We start from the raw sequence: 20,399 nt of genomic DNA on the forward strand, positions 1-20,399 counted from the left end.
CGTTGATCGCCGAAATCCGGTTTCTGGGTAAAGCGCATCGGCTATTTGTAAACGATACGTCAAAGCTTCCAGCGCAATCGCTTGAGATCGCGTGCCTTTTTTTAATTTACAACACCACTCGCATTCCACAGCCTCTTTACACGGGGTTCGGAGACAGCGTAGACAGCAGATAGAATCGGTGACAAAAAGAGAGAGGGTTACTTTCACCATAACATAACATGGGTTCACATGCATAACATAACATTGCAACATAGCTTACATTGAAGCACGCCTTGTGCCGAGCATTAATTTTAACAGTTGCTAGCAGGGGAAATAGCAGTAACTGGAAAGAGTATGAACAAATACGCCTGTAAACGCCCCGCTCTTAAAAACATCATCCTAATGGTACGAACATAACACAAGAAAGAAAAGCTGAACAGACGTAGTAAACAAATAAAATGAATGACAGAGTGGATGTCCACAAAAGCCTTTGAAAACCACCGATACAACTGCTGAGAGGGGAATGCAATGCTTTATTGCTTTGAAGTAATAAAAGTGGCAATCACTTTTTGGTGGCTGTGGTACACTGTTACAGGTTCCGCGACCACTTCGGCTGCATTCGCGGGCAACACCAAATTCAGGCTCCACTTATGCCGCGTGGTTGGTTTATTGGGGTCGCTGTAGCATGCAAGTCCAAAGTGGTTCCTGTAAAACGAGAGGAAACAGTCCTGTTTTTGGGTTTCGCAATGTCTCGAGCACTATGGTGCGGACACTCTCATCTTGCATTCACTTTATGAAAGCCTTCCCGAACTCGGCGGATGTGCACCTTGCCTACGTAGCCTATCGTGCGCAGAAAGCAGATGCTTGCATGCGACGGTTTAGCTACAACACTTTATTCACCTTGCTCGGCAGTGCTAAGCATGCGTCGCCTACCCATAGTGGTACTGTTACAACAATAATATCGGTTGCTAGGCTGGTTCTTCCATATATGAAAGGCTAGTGACGTCACTTTCAACGTGGCAAGCTGCCGTTGCCGCGGCACTTTGCGGAACAATCATCTTAGCGGAAAACGTATGCGGAGACCGTTAGGTGCGTCACGTTATCAGGACGTCCACGGCGCCGCTGTTATTGCCTGAATGCATCTGGCTCGACCTCATAGGCCAGTGCACCAATACGACAATGAACCTTGTATGATCGGAAATAATGGCTAAGTCGCTTTTCACTGAGAGCACGTCGCCATATTGGGGTTGAAACGCAAACACGGTTGCCGGCCTGGTACTCCACTTTGCGTCGTCGAAGAGTGTAATCTCGGCTGTCTGTCCCTCGCTGCTTCCTGATGCGCAGGCGTGCGAACTGCCGGGCTTCTTCGGCACCCTGTAGACCAGTGGTGATGCCAGGATTCTTATCGCGCTGAGGTGTGGTAGCATGATGTGGAGAGTGGTCGTCGTGTTCCCTCCGTAGACCAGCTTGAACGGTGTGATCTGCGTTGTATTGAACTGCCAAGCTGTAAAGGAAAAGTTACGTATCAAAAGATGGCATCCCACGTTTCGTGTTCGACGTCGATGTATATTGTTATGATGTCTCCAGTGACTTGCTTAGGCGTTCCGTGAGGCCAGTCGTTTGCTGTTGGTAGGCGGTTATCCAAGAGTGATTTGTCTGACCGTAATTCAGGAAAGTTTCGGTAAGCTCCGCCGTAAAAGCCACTCCTCTATGGTTGATGAGGACTCGCGGGGCGCCATGGCGTTCAAGGATGTTCTCCACGAATAATATTGCCACTTTGGCCGCACCACCCTTGGGCATGACCTTCGTTCTCACGCAGCGGCTAAGGTAGTCGGTAGCCGTGACGATTGGCTTATTCACAGATGTTGACAGCGAACACGGCCCCAATGAGTTCATCAAGTTCCGCTGAAACGGTCGGCTGAGAAGTTAGATCGCTTGTAACAATCCTGCTGGCCTTGTTGTTGGTGTCTTGCGTCGCTGGCAGCATCGCTAAGTCCCTACGTAATGGGCGACGCTGGCGTTCAGGCACGGCCAGAAATACTTTATCTGGATCCTATTGAGCTTACGGGAGAACCCAAAGCGCCCTGTCATTGGGACAAGGTGAAGGGCGCGTGGAACCCAGCCATGCTGAAGGCGCAATGAGAATGTTGGTTGCACGAATTGGCGAAAAGTGTTTCTTTTCGCACACGTTGTTCTGCCGTTTTGTTACCCTCCAGACGAGGTCAGCCTTCCCTTCCAGAAACTCCACAAGGCTTCGTAGTTCAGGGTCTGCTTCCTGTTGTTCGGTGAACTCTTTGGCACTTATTTTTCTTATGAAGGACTCAAGAGTAATTCTGTAAGTCTTCTTAAGGTGGTGGCTAAATAGGTGCGCGGAAGGGGCAGTCGCAATCAAGATGTTTCTATCAGACCTTGTAGATCAGTGACTTCGAATTACTGCAGTCTGAGGCTCCACCTAGCTAGACGGCGGTAAGTGTTTAGGTTTCCTAGTGAGTACAAGGAGTTGTGGTCGCTCGCTACTTTTAAGGGTGTGCCGTACAGGTAAGGATAAAATTTTGCCTTTGCTCAAATAATGGCAATGCACTATTTTTCCTTCACAAAATATTGTATTCTGCCTTCGTCAGCGAGCAATCAGCGAAAGCAACAAACATTCCTACTCCGTCTCTTCTCTAAACTTGCACTGCGCTAAGCCGTAGGCTAGTTGCGTCGGCATGGATTTGGCTATGGGCATCTTCGCGAAAATGTGCAAGCAACATTGTCGACAGCAGGCGTCATTTCAGTTCTTTAAATTCTGCGACGTGCCACATTTGCGTTTGTACTCGATGACACATTTTATGAGATGGGTGAATGCCTGAGCGATGTGGGAGAAGCTCTTGAAAAAAGCGCTTGTATTAGACACAGATGCCAAGAAATCTTCGCACTCGTTTTGTTGTAGAATAAGATACGGAGAATGAAAAAATGACAGGCGTCCGTTCTCTTCGAGCACATCAAGAAGACTCCTATATTTTAGACTAGAAGGTATGGGAAAGGCGAGAGAGCAGAGAGAAGTGGCGAGTGCCTGTGTGGCGAGTGCCCGACGAATGCCTGTTTGGCACGGTGTATTATGATACACCGTGCCAAACAGGCATTCGTGTACCCCGCACGTGCAAGAACCCGCTCCACACTTGGACGGCACCACCGCACCGCCGGTCGCTGTTCGTAGATTGCACCCCCCCCAGTAAGGCACGCAGTTTTGAGGGGTGTCAAGTGTCCAGCGCCTCTGGGGTTTGTCCTCCTTGTCACATCGTCAGCGGCCCCAGCGCAGAGAGGGGAGGGGAGCTTTGGCTACAGAATGGAGGATATACAACAACGTCCCCCGGATGAGCGGACTATTATTGAGCTCAATGCTCCACAATCTCCAAGAGATAAAGCAGCTCTATTGTTCGCTTCATCCCGTTTCCCCCCCTTAATAGCTGCTTGCCGGACCGCACCCTGCCTTCTTTAACCTTAAATGTTTCCTTAATTCTGGCGGTCTTCCACATGTGGCTTCAAACGGTCTTCTCTCAGGAGCACCAACGCGCCTTTCTTCAGTTTACTCGATGTCGTTGGTCGGCACGTATCTGCCGATCTGAGCTCCAATAAGTACTCTCTCCGCCACCGTCTCCAGAAACCATCGGCCATGGCAGTCCGGTACTTCCAGTGTCGTGAGAGATGCATGCCACCACCAGGAATTTCGTCCGGCAGGAGGTGTGCAGAAAGCGTTGTCAACTTTCTTCCGACAAGGAAGTGCGCCAGTGACAATGGTTCTGGCTCTTGAGCATCATCATATATGAAAGTCAAAGGGCGTGAGTTGATCACGGCCTCCACCTCATAAAGTACGGTGGTCAGTTCTTCGAAACTAGAGTTGCTCAAACCTAACACTTTTCTCAGTGCTACTTTCACAGATCGCACCATCCACTCCCAGAATCCGCCCCACAAAGCTGGCCGTTCAACAATAAACTTCCATATGATCTGGTTTCCGGCGAAGTATAACTACTGTTCCTCGACTTGCAAGATCATGAACATGGCCTTTAGATGCCCTGCTGCACGCTTGAATGTGAGCGCATTGTCGGAATACACCGTCGAGCAAACTCCGCGGCGTAGCACAAAGCGTGTAACGGCCACGAGGAAGGCCGTAGGCGACAGGTCGCTGACGAGGTGAAGGTGGACGGCTTTTATCACAGAAGAGGTGAAAATTGCGATGTAGCACTTTTTGCTGTCGCGTGACTGTTGACAAATCAAGGGCCCTGCAAAATCTATGCCAACAATGTCGAACGGGTTTCCCTTTGCCACACTGTCAGCATGAAGTTTTGCTACTAATTCCATAGCTGGAGCACAACTTTGTGCCAGATGAGGCACTGCTTGTTTTTTACGGCCTGACGTCCTCGGATAATCCTACACGATTCTCCCAGCTGTGCTAGAGTATCGCGTACGCCCGTGTGCAGCATTCTCAAGTGTTCCTTCCGTATGAGCAGTGACGTGAGAGGGTGATTGCCAGGGAGAACGATGGGGTGCTTAGTCTGGTCGTCATTATCACTGAATCGCAAGCGTCCACCAACTCGCATGAGACCCTCTTTGTCGAAGTAAGGGTTGAAAGGCAAAACAGGAGAGCTCTTGTGCAGCGATCTTCGATTCTTTAGGTTTTAAATGTCGTCGCTCAATGCTTCTTCTTGAGCTTTAGCCAACTAGTATCTTCCGGCGTCGATAACTTCTTCAGTTCGCAATGGGCCGATCGTCTTTCCTTCTGTGTTGTGGCAGTTGCCGACAAAGCGGCGGACCCACGCGGTTACTCGCAAGACTTTGCTGAATGAACTATAATTATCAAGATTGAAAATTGCCATGAATGACGATGATTCTATGGGCATCATCGTCACCTTTCGCTCTTCCATTTGGCACTCCCCAACCTTCGAGCTCGGCTCACTTATCGTTGGCCAGCGCGTGTCATCCTCCTAAAGCCAACGGGGTCCTTTCCACCACAATTCGCTTTCCCGCAGCGCCGATGGGAAAATTCCGCGGGTGATTAGGTCAGCGGGGTTGCCTGAACCTGGGCAGTGTTTCCAATTCCTGGGATGTGTCAGCTCCTGCAACTCTGAGGCTCCATTTGCCACGAAGGGCTTCAATCTGGCAGCGTTTCCCTTGATCCAACGCATAGCTACTGTAGAGTCAGTCCAAAGGAAGGTAGCAACGTTCTTCAGATCCAAGGCCTTGGCAACGTAGTGGCATAGTCGCGCGCAAACAAGGGCTCCCAGAAGCTCCAATCGGGGTAGCAAGAGGCGTTTCAAAGGGGCCACTCTTGATTTGGCCATGACCAAGCTGACATTTATTACTACGAACGGAGACTTGGTCACGATATTTGCGACAGCACCATAGGCCTTTGGGCTTGCGTCACAGAAAAAACGCACCACTTTCCCCGTATCATCGTTTCTAAAGTCTGCCCTATCAGTCTTGGTATAGACACTCCTTCAATGCATGGAAGCTCCCTACACCAGCAGTCCCACTCAGGTTGCAATATTTCAGGCAATTTTAATTTAATTGTGGGGTTTTACGTGCCAAAACCACTTTCTGATTATGAGCCACGCCGTAGTGGAGGACTCCGGAAATTTCGACCAGCTGGGGTTCTTTAACGTGCACCTAAATCGAAGTACACGGGTGTTTTCGCATTGGGCCCCCATCGAAATGCAGCCGCCTTCCCCGGGATTCGATCCCGCGACCTTGTGCTCAGCAGCCCAACACCATTGCCATTGAGCAACCGCGGCGGGTATACTTCAGGCAAGGGATCATCTCAAACAATTCCCAACTCTCACAACTGCTCAAACATTATATTTATGCACAATGCTGTGGGAGCAATAAATGCAAAAAGGGTCGAAAATTCTTGCCGCGACTTGCAGCACAAATCTGTTGTCGGCTCTTGTGGAGAGAAAGTCGCCGAGTCAAATTAGGTTGTATTCAAAGTGGTCAGTCTGAGCATTCCAGCCTACTCCCAATGCCTTTGTAGCTGCAGCACGTCCAGCATCAGCGTTCGTTCTTGCCACATTGCCATTCTCTAAGAAGTTGACGAGGTCGCGGTCGTTCGACATCCACTTGTGTAGCTGCATCCATGCTCGAGACAATATATGTTTTGATTCCTTGCACAAGATTTTACCCTTGTCAAGCGTGTCAACCTCAGTTACAAGGTCGTCTACGTAAAGTTGCTTGCGCAGGATACCCACAGTCTGAACATACTGTTCCGGCAGGCCTTCAAGATGATGTTGCAACGTTGCAGCCAAGAGAAATGGGCTCGACGTGGCACCGAACGGCACGCACGTCATCCAATAGGTCACCACAGCTGGAATTTCATCCCCTTTTGTTGGCGTTATAGGTTAGAAGAGGAACTGCACAGCGTTACGATCGCCCTTTGATAGCGATATTTGGAGATAGGCCTTTTCGATATCCGCAACGATGGCGATGTTGTAAGTGCGGAAATTATACAACAGATCAATGAGCTCTGAGTTTAGGTTTGGGCCACTTTCCAAAACATTGTTCATTGAGAGCCGATTTTTAGCACTTGGTGATGCATCAAATACTACCCTCAGTTTTGTCGTCTCGCTTTCGTGACCAATTGCTTGATGTAGCATATAGTATACCGGACCTTCCGACGTGCCGTAATCCTTGCTGGCTGGCTTTGCATAGTCCTTTTCTATGTAGTCTCTTATGCAGGTGTCGTATTCGCAAATCAACGAATCTCCTTTCAAGAGGCGCGTCGTCTTTGCCTTAAGAGTCCTTGCGGCGCACTCGTAGTTGTCGCCAAGCTCATAAGGCATCGAAATCGAAGGGAACGACACCTTATACCAACCATTCTCAGAGTTGACGGTTTCTTTACAGTGCTGAAGGACGCGTCCTCGTGAAGAACTGGCTCATGTTCCTTGATACCGATGTCCTCGAGCTCCCAGAAAGACTTTAGCTGTGCTGATATTTCCTTGTAAATTTGTTCACTCACTCCTAACCGCATCACGCCAGCAGCCGAAGAGTAGACTCCTGTTGACTTCCTTGTGCGGACCTGGCCCTGGACTGTCCATCGGAATACAGTCTCCACTGCCATCAATTTGGAGCCGAGACGCTTAGTGGATACCGTGACAATTTCCCAGTAATGATCAGCGCGTATCAAAAGGTCAATATTATCAATTTCGCAGCCCTGCGAGGAGTCTGCGACTAGAAAGTGAAATCTTGAGAGCTGAAGTAGAACACAATTTGATGGAGTAGCCATGATATCTGCGCAGATGCAAAGAACTTCCAGCGCTCCGACTCGCATCCCTTTTCCTTCGTACTATTTTCGAAGCCACAGCTCCACTCGACGCGTTTTGTGCTTGTGTTATGGCTGATTTCTCACCAAAGACAAATATTTCAAGCTCCTCTTCCGCCAGCACCTTTAACTGCAGCTTTTCGGATGCGTTGCAAAGGATGACGCTTCGCTGACTGCCACCATCGAGAAGCCTGACAAGTGTACGTTCATGTGGACTCTCTGTCCAAGCACGCGCTGTCGGAAGGAGAAACTGCTCCTGTCTAGTGCACATCAAGTTATCTCCCGTGCTTAATGAGGACTGCAACACCATGGCTTGCTCAATCACCGGTGACCAGTGTCTGCTCTTGCAATGCGCACACCTGAGCCACTTAGCTTTACGGCAATCACTTGCCGCGTGCCCCCTTGTTGTGCACCGGAAATACCGATTGTCACGCTTCAGCACCTCTCAGTTATCCACCAAAGACATCTTTGCGTTGCGGTTGCCGGTCTCATTGCCGTTCGAATTAAAAAATAGACATCCTGTGCTGTCCTTGATCGTGGTGTGCAGTGCCACTGCAGTAGGTATGGTCGCCATTTTAATGTTGCTGTTGCACCTTTCCTTTACCGATTCGGCACTATTGTTTCTCGGAGCTTCGGCCCGCTGTATGATCTCCCACGTAGCAACCTCTTTTTTCAAAAAAATGCGAAAGCTCTTCCAGCTCCCTTCCCTTGTTCGTAGCCTCATTTGTTCGTTGGTATTCCAGACGAAGGTCGGCAGGCACCGCTCTGTTTATTAGGGTCAGTAAGAAAGTTCCATAAGTGCCAACACTCACGCCTGATGAAGTGAGGCTGCGTGCACCTGTGTCTACTTCGTCGACGAGGCTGCGCAGTTGTCACGCAATGGCTTGATGTTAAGTAGCCGTAAGATGTGGTCTTCTATAATTATTTCCTTTCTGTCGAACCTCGCCTTTAATAGTGAGAGAGCAACATCGTAGTTGCCTTCCGACAAGTCAAGTTCTGTTACCACAGCCGCCAACCTTTCCTGTCAAGTGGCTGTTACGGTACCTGAATTAGTCTACGTTGGAGAGGTTCTGGTTAGCGTTGATAGTCGACTCAAACTGTCTCCAGAACCCTTGCCACTCTCCAAGCTCTCCGTTGAATTTGTTGATTTTGAGCTTTGGCAGCTTTACGGTGGGGCGTGCTTGCGAATCGTTTGCGATAGATTCTCTTCGATTTGAGGAGTTAAGTGTGCGATATGATGAACCATTTGTGCAGCTAAAGTCGCGTAGCATGCGTTGTACCTTTGTTTTCGCCACGCTTATCTTTTCTCTGTACATTTCGCAGCCTGCAACTTCCTTTTCGAAAGCTTCACCTTCAACGCCTTTTTCGATCACCCGATCTAGCTCTGTTAGTGAGTCTTCTTTAAGAGAAAAAAGATTTATCTTTTCTTCCAGCTACCGGTTAATGCACTGTCGCCCATGGTGTATACTTCGTTGAACAGCTTGGTTGTACATCTTCGCACCACGGCCCTTCTTCACTTGATTCTGTTGATACCCATCTTTTGACGTCTCTATTGCCTGGTTTCGGCAGCAAAATGTTGTGGAATAAGAGACGGAGAACTTTTAACTTCTGGAAAAATGACAGACGTCAGTTCGCTCCGAGCGCTTCAAGAACACTCCTATATTTTAGACTAGAAGGTATGGGAAAGGCGAGAGAGTAGAGAGAAGGGGAAATTCATAATACACCATGCCAAACAGGCGTTCTGGCACCCCGCAAGTGCAAGAACCCGCTCCACACTTGGAAGGCACCACCGCACCGCCGGTCGCTGTTCGTGGATCGAGCCCGTCAGTAAGGCACGCAGTTGGAGGGGTATGAAGTGTCAGGCGCCTCTAGGGGGGAGTCCTCCTTGCCACATCGTCGGCGGCCCCCAGCGTGGGGGGGGGTGGAGGAGGAGGGCTTTGGCTCCAGAATGGAGGATATACAACACCGTTCTTGTCGGCAGGCTGCGGAAGGTTTGCGATGGGGGCTGTTTTCTGCGGATAAGGACGGACCAAGAACGGCGGCTATAATTATGCTTGTGTGGCCGTCGAGAAGCACGTCGAGGTCGGTGGTTCTTTGGCTTGCATTGCAGTTAGGTTGTGGCATCGGATCACGTCTGCGTTGCATTCTCCCGCTATTGCTATGTCGCACGTGAAGTGTTGTTGAGGCGGCGTGTCGTTCTGTTGTCGAGACGGATCTGGAAGCGTCACCGTCAGCGGCGGAATATGTCGGCATTTCAACGAGCACCAACCGTACCTCCATCAGTTCCTGCTTTCAGTTTTTCGGATAAGGGCTGACGGACAGGCCGTTGCTGGGGCGGCGCAGTGTCGAGATGTAGCGCCTTAGCGATGGCGAAAGAAAAGGCCGTCGAGGCCTTCATTCAGTGACTGGGATGTAGATGCAATCGGATGGGGTCATTCGGCGAACCTTCGTAGGTCAATCTCGCGATATCGGCATCGGAAGTAGTGATTCCCGGCCGTCTAGAGTGATAGGAAAGCCGGCGTTGGTGCGGACTGCACCCTACGACTGTCTTACTTGGGAACTAGCACTGGCAGCAGGTGGATGGGCGTGGGGACAGCGGCGGCTTAGGTCAGCGCTTCCGGCTGTGACTGTGGCAATTCTGGGTGCACTTTGGAAGCTCCTAATGACCGCGGGATCTTTTCGATGACGATGCCATAATCGAACCTCATGAATATGCGACGTAGGGAGCATTTTTCGAAGTTCTCCACGCATAATGTTTCTCGTGGTCTCTCAGATTCGCCGAGCCTATTCGTAAAATTTTGCGCCTCGATGTGAGCAGGTGTCGCTAATATTGCCGAGTGCATATTTCCAGCGGCCTCTCGATGGTTGTAGCGTCGGTCGTTAATTGCGCAACGGTCCTGTGCGGGCTGCGAAGTACTCAAGCGAAGAGGTTTTGTTTCACACTTCGCATTAGCAAGCGAAATTTGTTATCTTCAGATATGCCGGCGTAAACGTGTCGAAGACGCTAGTCATATCTTCGGTGTAAGTAGCTAAATAGCGGTGTTCTCGTTTGGCAGCTGGATCCGCGCATCTAGCAGAGTTTCGGCGCACTCTTTCCGCACGATGCTGCTGAAGGTCTTTGGGAAGCCGCATCGAAAAAGGCCCTACGTTGCCCGGTGAAACGTAGATTCTCGCAACAAGTCCTGGTGACGTCTTCCAATGAGATTTGTACAGAATGCAGCTTTTCACTGTTGCAGTGTCAAATGTAGCAATAATTTCTACGACTACAGCTGTCTTTCCGTGTCTGAAAATTATCATTCACATAAGGTTGGTGGATCAATGGGCTGCTGCAGCAGGATCGGTGTAGGCGTTACTAGGGCTGTTGTTAATGCTGTCGTGGACATGTGCTTTATGGTCTTATCGGGAAGGAGTCCGTAATCTGAGATTTTTTGTAGCATGAAGATAGCGCCATGGTCTGGGGCGACGTTTGCGTTGCCTAACAATGCAGGCTTGGTTCATGGCTTTGCAGGGAGTCCGGTACACAAACCCGAAGCTCCACCGCCAGATGTCGCCTCTTCGGACAGGAGCGCATGACAACGTAGACCGAAACATTTTGTGGCATATTATGGAAGGGGAAGGCTTCGGCGACGATAGCCTACTAATTTTGAGATAGCTTTACTTAGAAAATTCCGTTGCCATTGAATGGGAAGGGATGAGTAGTAAGGAGAAAGTTTATACTAACAAGGGACTGAGGTAGGGGTGCTCTATATCCCCACGGCTGTTTATGATGTACATGGCAACGGTTGAAAAGGCGCTAGAGGAAAGTAATATCGGGTTTAGTCTTTCATAAAAAGAGGCGCGTAGCGCGTAAAGCAGCAGAGCAGCAACTCCCAGTTTTTTATGCGGACGACATTGTGTTGTTAGCTAACAAGCAAAGTGATATGCAACGTCTAGCTAGCATCTGTGAACAGGAAGGCGAGAATTTAGGTCTGAAATAAAATCAGGTGTTGTGATATTCAGCTAAAACAGTGAACAGATAGTGTCAATGAAGGGTCAATAAATACCTACCGTGAAAGAATATAAATACCCTGGTATATGAATAAATGGATGCAAAAGATATCTGGGAGCACAGTTAAAGCTAACAGTAAAGGCCAGGGGAAATGCGGCCATAATGAAACACAGAGCGCTATGAGGACAGATAGGTACGAAGTGGTACTAGGTCCAGGGTATGTGTGAAGGCATAATGGTGCCAGGACTTACACTTGGAGATACGGTTGTTTGCTTTAAATCAGGGGTACAATCAGGACTCGATGGCAACCAATGGTCAGTGGGACGCCCCGCATTGGAGGTTCACGGGAAGACTACAAATGAAACTATGCAGGGTGATATCGGATGGACAAGTTTTGAAGTGAGGGAAGCTCACAGTAACATAGATTGACCAAGGAATACCGAATAAAGCAAACGGGTTGGACAGTATCCAAGTATTTGTGCACAAATAACATTGATTCGCAGTGGAGAAAAAGAAGTAGAAACTTTACCAGCAAGTATGGAGCCTCTATAATGAGCAGCATGCAACAAAGAACGTCAAGCAAGAAATCAGAGAGGTTGAGATAATCTCATGGGTGGCGGCAATGGAAAAGAAACCTGCTAACAGTGACTATACTTAAGAGGAAAAACCGAAATCACGCAAGAAACGATTTACGATAATTCAAAGGAAGCGCTTTCCTTTTTGAAAGGTGATCAAGATTCCTTTGAACACGCACTTATAAGGCGAGATACAGCAAGGAAGAAGAAGCATGGGCTTACTGCAGCAACGCTAGGGAAACGATGGAGCTGTGTTATTAGAATGTGAAGATATCTTCCCAGCGGTCGATTTAAGCACCTCTGGCTTCCTTGAAGCCCTCTCTTGGGTTCAGCGAAAGCAGGGGGAAAAGTAAAGATGTCCGCACTAGAGATTACCAACAGGCGATTGGAAGATTGGTGGAAATAGGGAAACGACAAACAGCGGAGCCGTAGGAAAACAAAGTTCACAATAGGAGATCAGAAAATTTGGTTATGAGAATTTGTCCTGTTTTTTACTTTCCTTTCCCGTATTTTTAACGTACGTAGGACAGTAAACAACGTAATAACAAGAGCTTGGTAGGGCGACGCACCTACCCGTTCCAAAGGGGACGTTCACAGAATCCATCCATCCACCCTAGGAAATGGACCGCGGCATGACGGCGAGTCACGCGACTGTTTATGTGGGGAACCTGTACCGATAAAAAAGAGTTACACTTTGTAAAAAGTATAGTAACGAGCACATGTGCCGATAGCCTAAATTTATCTCTATTTATGCACGAATGGCATGAGATTAAAACCTTAACGCTGGTGCTCTCGTGTATTCAAGGACGTACAACATTATTCGTGTGGCGCATGCAACCTGGTAGCACAGCGTCTGGCGGCGACACAGACAGCATATATAATCGACGGCAACAATCGAGAATCATCTAAGGAAGCATGCAAGCGCGCCCTTGCGCCCAGCAATTATTTTAACAGTTGTTATCAGATTAAAGGTGGTTACTGGAAAAAGCATAAACAAGTACGCGCTTCAGTGTCAGTGTAGGAAATTAAGGAAATTACATTCTGGGGTTTGACGTGCCAAAACAATGATATGATGGTGACGCGCGCCGTAGGGGAGGTAACTGTGAACTGAAACAAACCCTATACCAAGCATCTGCTTAGCGTTTTGTTGATGCGAAGGAAATTCGTAAAAAGAACCACAGATAATATGCCCTTGGCCTTCGTCTTCAAAAAGAAAGAAGGAAAAAGAGCCAGTGCAGGTGTCAGCCTTTAATATTGAAAAAATAGTGGATATCATGGACATCGCATTCTCATTGCGAATTTGAAACAATAATTGTACACCTTATAGAGGTGAAGATACGTGAAAAATGTGACCCTGATGGCCAAAGGTTCTGCTGAAACTTTAGGTAACTCTTCTGGCAAAAGGGAACACCTCATCTCACGTCTATTGTAATATGTGTTCCAGACGTCTGCAAAAAAAAAGCTTTTGAATGAAACGTTAATAATGGCATGGACAAAAAGCATGATAATTTAGCTTTTTTTAATGTTTTGAAACGACTGACGGAATCTTTTTGTTTCATGACATCTAAAAATTATCGTTCATAGCCACATATACCTTATCTTACGTCAAGTGTAACCACTAATGTCTCCCTGCACAGTCTATTGAACATATTTAGCACGTTCTAGACAGCCGTGTAGAACTGCGTACCAGAGTCGGAGGCACCGAAACACCACACTTTTTCTACTTACTAACCAGTAAAGGTTATTCTGTGTGTCCACCGTGATATTTTGTCATTGCGAATTCTTAGACGATTGCCCAAGTCAGACAGTACTACTCTAATCCTTCAACTGAATTACTCGATGAGGCTTCTAAGAGAAATCAATATGCCTAATTGAAATACTATCATAACTAGGTACAGTGACTATTTTTTCATGTACTTTACCGGACATATTTCGATTTTCGAGTTGTAGCGGGTCAGTTCGCAATGCTTATGCATTGAGAGGGAATTCTCAGGACTGCGCCAGTTCCGAGATATTAATATTCCATGTGTCGGACGAACTGCACTGGCGTTCCAGTTACTATTTGCGCTTCAGCACGTAAAAGAGCGTTTTCTTTAAAAAGTAGTTGGAACAACCACGTATCTTTGCATGTCTCGCAACCGGCGCTATCCTCAGAATTTGTTCTAAGTCGATATACCTTGCATACTCACTAGTTACATTTCGTAGATCGAAATAAGTACCGTATTGTGAGTTATTAAAATCTTAATTAGTGTAAATGTAAGGATTGCTCTGATAAACATATTGATTTCTCCTACACGTGATGGCTGCCTCAATGAGCAATATTGATAAAGGGTTATAAAACCGAAGGTAGTTTCATAAATGTATGGTGTAGCTAACTAAGCGTCATCTATATTTTTTTCAGACCCTCATTCACTATAGGATGGCAGTTCGGCTATGCATAACTGTAACGGGTACGTGTGAAGAATTGCACAAACTACACAGCAGTGTCCCCGCAGTTTAAACGTCAATTCTGCGCGAGCCTTCGCCAAGGAAACTTTCCGCGTTGTGCGGGGACGAAGCACCGGAAGCAAGCGTTGCGCACACATCGCGAAGGCATCACTATTCTTCGGTGTTTCTGATACATTGTATTGGACTATGTATACCATGCGTGATTTATTTGCACTGGTTGTTAAAGCACTTTTGCTGCTAAGAGGTTCTAAAAGTAGTAACAACTCAGTTTAGAATAAAAAGTGTGCAGACGGGAATCTTTTCCCGTTTTCTATGAGGGAAGAGCTGAGGAAATGGGAGTGAATGCTTCCTTTCTTCCGGGACCAGGTTAGAACCTCTGTGTTCAAGTGAGCCAGCAGTTGCGAATTTACTGTCGATACAACATAAACATCATCTGAAGGAGGCATTTCTCATTGGCCAGGTATTTCTATAATTCTTCCGCCAAGAAAACATTTTCTCGAAAAGAAAAAAAACTACTGACTCCCTTTTAATCTGCCGCCTCGCAGCAAAATGTTTTTTTCGGAAAGCAATACCTTCTTTGAAAACTTCAGCTCATTTTGGGATTGGTGAGACCTGGGTATCTGGTCACATTTATCTCGCCGAATTGTATGATTTGAGGCCTTCCAGTGCACCTAGCGCAAACAAATAGGCGTCAAAATGAAGCTCGGAAATGAAAACATGCACCAAATTAGCATAATGTTATGCACAGAGCAATAATGACGCGTAAGTAGCGCAAGAAGACCAAACTGTAACCCCTATGTGCTCGCTGGAACTGCGCGTGCTTACAACCACTGCCGGGAACTGTGGCTTAGCGGAAGATATGAGCCAGTACCAGAGGTAGTGCAGTCTAACTATTTGGGCCGATCTCGAACAACAAGCAGCAGACAACATGGTACGCTAATTCTCACAAGATGAGCGTGTCTTTCACTTGATGTCACCCTCACATGACTCGCCGTTTCGTTGAAATTAAAAACAGTCGCTGAAAATTACCGGCTGAAGTTAACCGAGCACAGGAAATTCTGGGTGAAATGGCGAAATTTTCTTTGCAATGTTCGCTTTGTCGTTGCAGGGACTGCACTTTCACCACAAGCACTTCAAGCGAGAAAGGACATTTTCGTACCAAATCCTGGGATTGTCTATGGCCTCCATAAACATTCCAACCGCGATAGACGACACGGCGCTTTTTATAAGGTGCGTGGACACATCGCCGAACATCGCGCTGCACACGTCAGCACGTTTGTTTTTGGAGGAAGCTTTACAGGCTAACCCTGCCTGATTTTTCTGCTCGGGACTAGTTCACACGTAAGCACAAGGAACTGGCCCACTAGGGGCGTTTTTCTAAAGCGAAACTATCTTCGCGTACTCTTCCAGAATTGCCTGACCGTTGCCGCTGGGTGCTGCTTCTTTCTAGCCAAATAGCTGATAACATTTTAAAGAGCAACAAATTGGCCTAGTTGGCGTGCTTTCCTCTTCTTTAAGCTATCCACTAGAAGACATTGACCAGGACATTTCGTCCCTGTTAGTGCCTTCCAGTACATAGCGCAAGGAAAACGAATGGCTGAATTTACCGTGTGCGCGACAGCGGGATGTTACCTCGGTTCTCCTACAAAGCAGCCCAAACATCTAACCATTAGGCCCTAAGAACACATATACTGCGGTCATGCCAACGCCAACTAGCCCGTCGAAATGGTTGCCCCATGTGCCGCACTGCGTCGTACCTGTGCCCAAAAGCTCATATGCGCGCGCCAGTTTTCTTTATGTCAAAGACATAAGAATGCAATGCACAAATTTATAATGATTGACCGCTTCGCGAAAAATTCCCTTCACTCAAATTGCAAGATGTGCGTTGAATCTGCATCATATCTGTAGTCCATACACTGCATTCAAGATTGTGCCTGCCAGATAGCACAATGCCAATTCTCGAGCTGCACTCCTCGAGTGAGAATAGCCGAAGACGCGAAGGTAACTTGCTCCAGAAATTAAAATTCATAATCAACTAATTAAAAAGATATCCTCTTTGCGTAAAGGACATTCCTGCCTCATTAATCGGTGCAGTGACAGGTAATAAAATGAGTATTTGCTCTGCAGGAGACGTGCCCACGTGCTATGCAGAAATGTTTTGACGATCAGTCTGGCCGTTTGTTATCTGCTGGCTTCCCTTGCACGACTGTAACTACGTTTACAGACGCGCCTCTGCGCGAAAAGAAAAGTGCCATGGTAGGCAGCCTACAATGCAACAAAGTAGGAGGAGGCGAGAAGTGCTGCCATACATTCACCAAATTTCTCACCGTCTGAAGACGGTAGCAAATAGGCACAATGTGCCAGTAGTTTTTTTTTTCATTTTCATTCAAACCTACGAGCCCCATGATTGCCTTTGAGAAGGAGAAAACTGGTGGCGGCCGCAAGACACACACTCATGCGTCCGGAAAATGCACGATAGGTGATCTATGAGCTATTCCATCGTCTTATAGGAAGTTATGTATCGGGCGACCTGGCCACTCCATTATTGACCGCAAAAAAGAGCATGCGGTTTCGGTTAGAAAGAAGGGTGATGCGCATTTGCCTGCGCATCGTCAACTCTGCATGTGCGCTCTGATCCTTTGGGAGATTAGCGTGCCAGGTTGAAGCACAGATCCCACTGCACCAGAGCTCATGGAAGCCTTCTGTATTGTATCAAGAGGTAGCGCATGCGTGAGCGACACGTCGATTTAATAATTAATTATGGGGTTTTACGTGCCAAAACCACTGTCTGATTATGAGGCACGCCGTAGTGAAGGACTCCGGAAATTTCGACCTCCTGGGGTTCTTTAACGTGCACCTAAATCTAAGTACACGGGTGTTTTGACATTTCGCCCCCATCGAAATGCGGCCGCCGTGGCCGGGATTCGATCCCGCGACCTCGTGCTCAGCAGCCCAACACCATAGCCACTGAGCAACCACGGTGGTTATACGTCGATTTCTCTGCATGACAACGAGAAAGCGTTCTGGTTACTGACGTTACCCTCCAGGCCCAAGGGCGTCAAGCAGGGGGTTGGTAAAACGGGAAGCACAGTAATGAAATACGACCAATGAAATAGTCAACAGAGCATTTTAGTAATTGCTAATTATACAATGTTACGTAATTTCTTGCCTGATCGTTTGCAAGTACTACAAATAATGGGAACAAAATAACACCTTGATAATTCCTGCTAATACAATGTTCGACAAATAAACGAAATAACATGTTAATTCATATTACACGATGCTGGCTAATACCTTAGAAAATAGATGGTTACCGACAAAGGCAATAATTTCACAGGGAAGGCGTTTTCATTTCTGCGACAACTTGGGAACAAAATACTGAAATTGCAAGTGCTGCCTGTGTCTGAATTCCTACTTTATGGTGATGATGGATGCGGCTCGACCGGTAAGCAGGCTGAATAATGGAGTCACTGTGAACGCAGAAATAGCAATAAAAATTCTGTCGTATTAGGCTGTTGTAATCAACTGTTTGTTGCTGCTGTTTTGTTTTGCGACAGTGTGCTACCTTGTCGCGCATGTGCTAGCATGTGCTCATATTCACGAGATTGACGAAACTAAAACTAGCTAAAAGTTCGCGCTACTCCATGTCCCTAGCACTGTCTTCCTTCTCTGTGTTCAGAATTTTATTCTTCCTTTATTCTTGCACTTGTATCCAGTAAGTTCACAAGACGTACAGGCGCGTACACACTAGAGCAAAACGTGCGCGGCGTGGTGCGATAGCTATCGCGAGGCGGCTTTTTCGTGCCGCGGGAGCGATCGGTTCTGGGCCGATTTGTCGCGTCATTCCCCGACGGCATGCGAGCCGCGAATTCCCGGAGACCAATTGAGGGCGGCCACTTCAGTGGCGAGCGCAGGGGAAAGAGGTTTATATGGACCCGCCCGACCGCCTAATTCATACTCGCGTGTCGCTTCAGCCGCGCCGCCTTTTTCGTACTATCATCTGCACGCGTCAGCTCTTGAGCGGAATTGTTTTGACTGTTGGGGTTCACGATTTTCTACAATGATGAGTTGTAACCGAGACGTCCCGATGGAAAGGTTTTTTTTTTCGAGAGTGTGTGCATCATACCCAATTCTGTACGGCAGGACGTCCCTTGAGTACAAGGACGCGGACGTGGCACCTAGTACCGCATTCTGACCGCCGTGGTTGCTCACTGGCTATGGTGTTCGGCTGCTGAGCACGAGGTCGCGGGATCGAATCCCGGCCACGGCGGCCGCATTTCGATGGGGGCGAAATGCGAAAACACCCGTGTACTTAGGTTTAGGTGCACGTTAAAGAACCCCAGGAGGTCGAAATTTCCGGAGCCCTCCACTACGGCGTGCCTCATAATCAGAAAGTGGATTTGGCACGTACAAACCCCAAAATTTTTTACCGCATTCTCATTGTCTTTTGAACGCAGCGACGCCGCAACAGAAGCGAGCACAGCAACATGATTATGATTAGCGGCAGCTACGTCGTCTTCTTCATAAGACATAACTAACGTTAATAGCGCAGGACGAGGGACGTAAAGCCAGCGCCGATCTGTCAGCAGACGGAGAAAAAGCACGCGACATCTAGCACCTACACGCAGAGGAAAAATGAGGAAGCGAGATTTTCATGTTGTCAACCCACTGCCTCAACGGTTTGCCGCCAGTTGGTGTGGCCGCTCTGCCATAGCTGCGTTTTGTCGTCGGCGTTTTCCTGATTATGTGTATGCGCCTTATCAGCTCCTGGAAGGAATTCTCAAGATACACAATTTTTTTTTTGCTTGAATGATTGAAACGAAGTGTTGTCAAGGATGTCGAGCAACAGTGCATTTTTGCGGCATGTATTTTGGCGCAATTCTCACGGGTTGTATCCTGAACCTATGGTTCATTGTATGCGGAACTTAGTTTAGTTCCATGCTTATGGCCCAGTAGTGACATTTTCAGCTATGACGAAGAAAAATGCATTCTGATCTTAGCTTTTATTTTGTCTTTTCAGCACTGTATTCGTGCCGTCAATGTTCATCGCGATTGGTCATCTCTCATTCTCTGACGCAAGCTTCCATGACTGCACCATACTGCCACCAAACAACGTTTTTTTGCTGCCGCCTAACGTGACCTACGTGCACGATCTGGTACGGACGCATTGCAGCAACTGCAAAGCATGTTCTTGTTGCAGTTACACTGAAGTGAAAGAGTTGATAAAGTGGCATTCCTGTCACGAACACTTTTGGTGTCGCATGTCACTGATCTCGCGACCGTGCATATGTTGGAAGAGATGGAGTCAGGAGACGCAGGAGCAGCACAGCAAACAGATTTTAATTCACCCAAACTCAAAAACTTAAAGGGAAACTCGTGTAACAAAAGCAGCATGAAGAGATGCCAGCACCTAAGCCACCTACTTAACAGTGACTAAATATCTCCTTATTGCCGGTCACGTCATTCCTTGGAGTGTTCTACGCGAAAGTCCTGCAACGCTAGCCTATGGCTGCGTACTAACAGAAAGGAGCGTCCTTAGAGCCTGTTGTCGCCTGTATCCTCTCAGTCCGATGCCTGTCGGATCTTTCTCATCGACGTCGCGGTAGACGTCGCTGCGTTGATGTCGGCCAGTCCATCTGTCCGTCTTTTGATGCCGATGTCCCGAACTCCGTCGGTGACGTTGCACTCCGCCCTCACTGGCTAGGTCTAACGCCGCGTTCCGCCGCTACTTTTTTGAGTGCCGACGAGATGCCCCGGGGACTATCGTAAGTGCTGGTCCGCCTCTGAAGGGGGATCCTTCCTGAAGTGCCCGGCACCGCAGTGAGAGGCTGCATAAGGTCCAAGGAGCCTCGATCGAACGTCGCCGAGGTCGACGGCTGCACCCTGGATCGCCAGCGTCATGGGCTTCACCTAACCTCCACGGCTCCCGTCGCCAGTTCGATGCTGACGCTCTAACCTTCTTGGCCCAAAACCACGTCAATAATGACAGCTCGGCGCCGCTTCTCTCCCGATCACAGCTCGGGTGACGCACCTCGAGGGCTCGTGCCGTTTGGACGGATCCGCCGATATTGTCCTATTTTTTCCTTTTTTCGCTGCATGCTTCATATATATGACA

At 48.0% G+C, this 20,399-nt stretch overlaps 1 protein-coding gene across 1 annotated transcript in view; it reads left to right on the top strand.

The window, feature by feature from the left end:
• LOC135914138 (uncharacterized) overlaps positions 1–20,399 on the top strand; it is a 191,044-nt gene that overhangs the window by 69,135 nt on the left and 101,510 nt on the right. Inside the window, exons 5-6 of the mRNA XM_070528941.1 lie at positions 15,393–15,514; positions 19,305–19,440. Of these exons, the coding sequence (XP_070385042.1) occupies positions 15,393–15,514; positions 19,305–19,440 (258 nt within the window). The remainder of the gene's footprint in view (positions 1–15,392; positions 15,515–19,304; positions 19,441–20,399) is intronic.

The sequence above is a fragment of the Dermacentor albipictus genome, unplaced genomic scaffold (genome assembly GCF_038994185.2).
Source record: "Dermacentor albipictus isolate Rhodes 1998 colony unplaced genomic scaffold, USDA_Dalb.pri_finalv2 scaffold_15, whole genome shotgun sequence".
NCBI classification, from domain to species: domain Eukaryota; kingdom Metazoa; phylum Arthropoda; class Arachnida; order Ixodida; family Ixodidae; genus Dermacentor; species Dermacentor albipictus.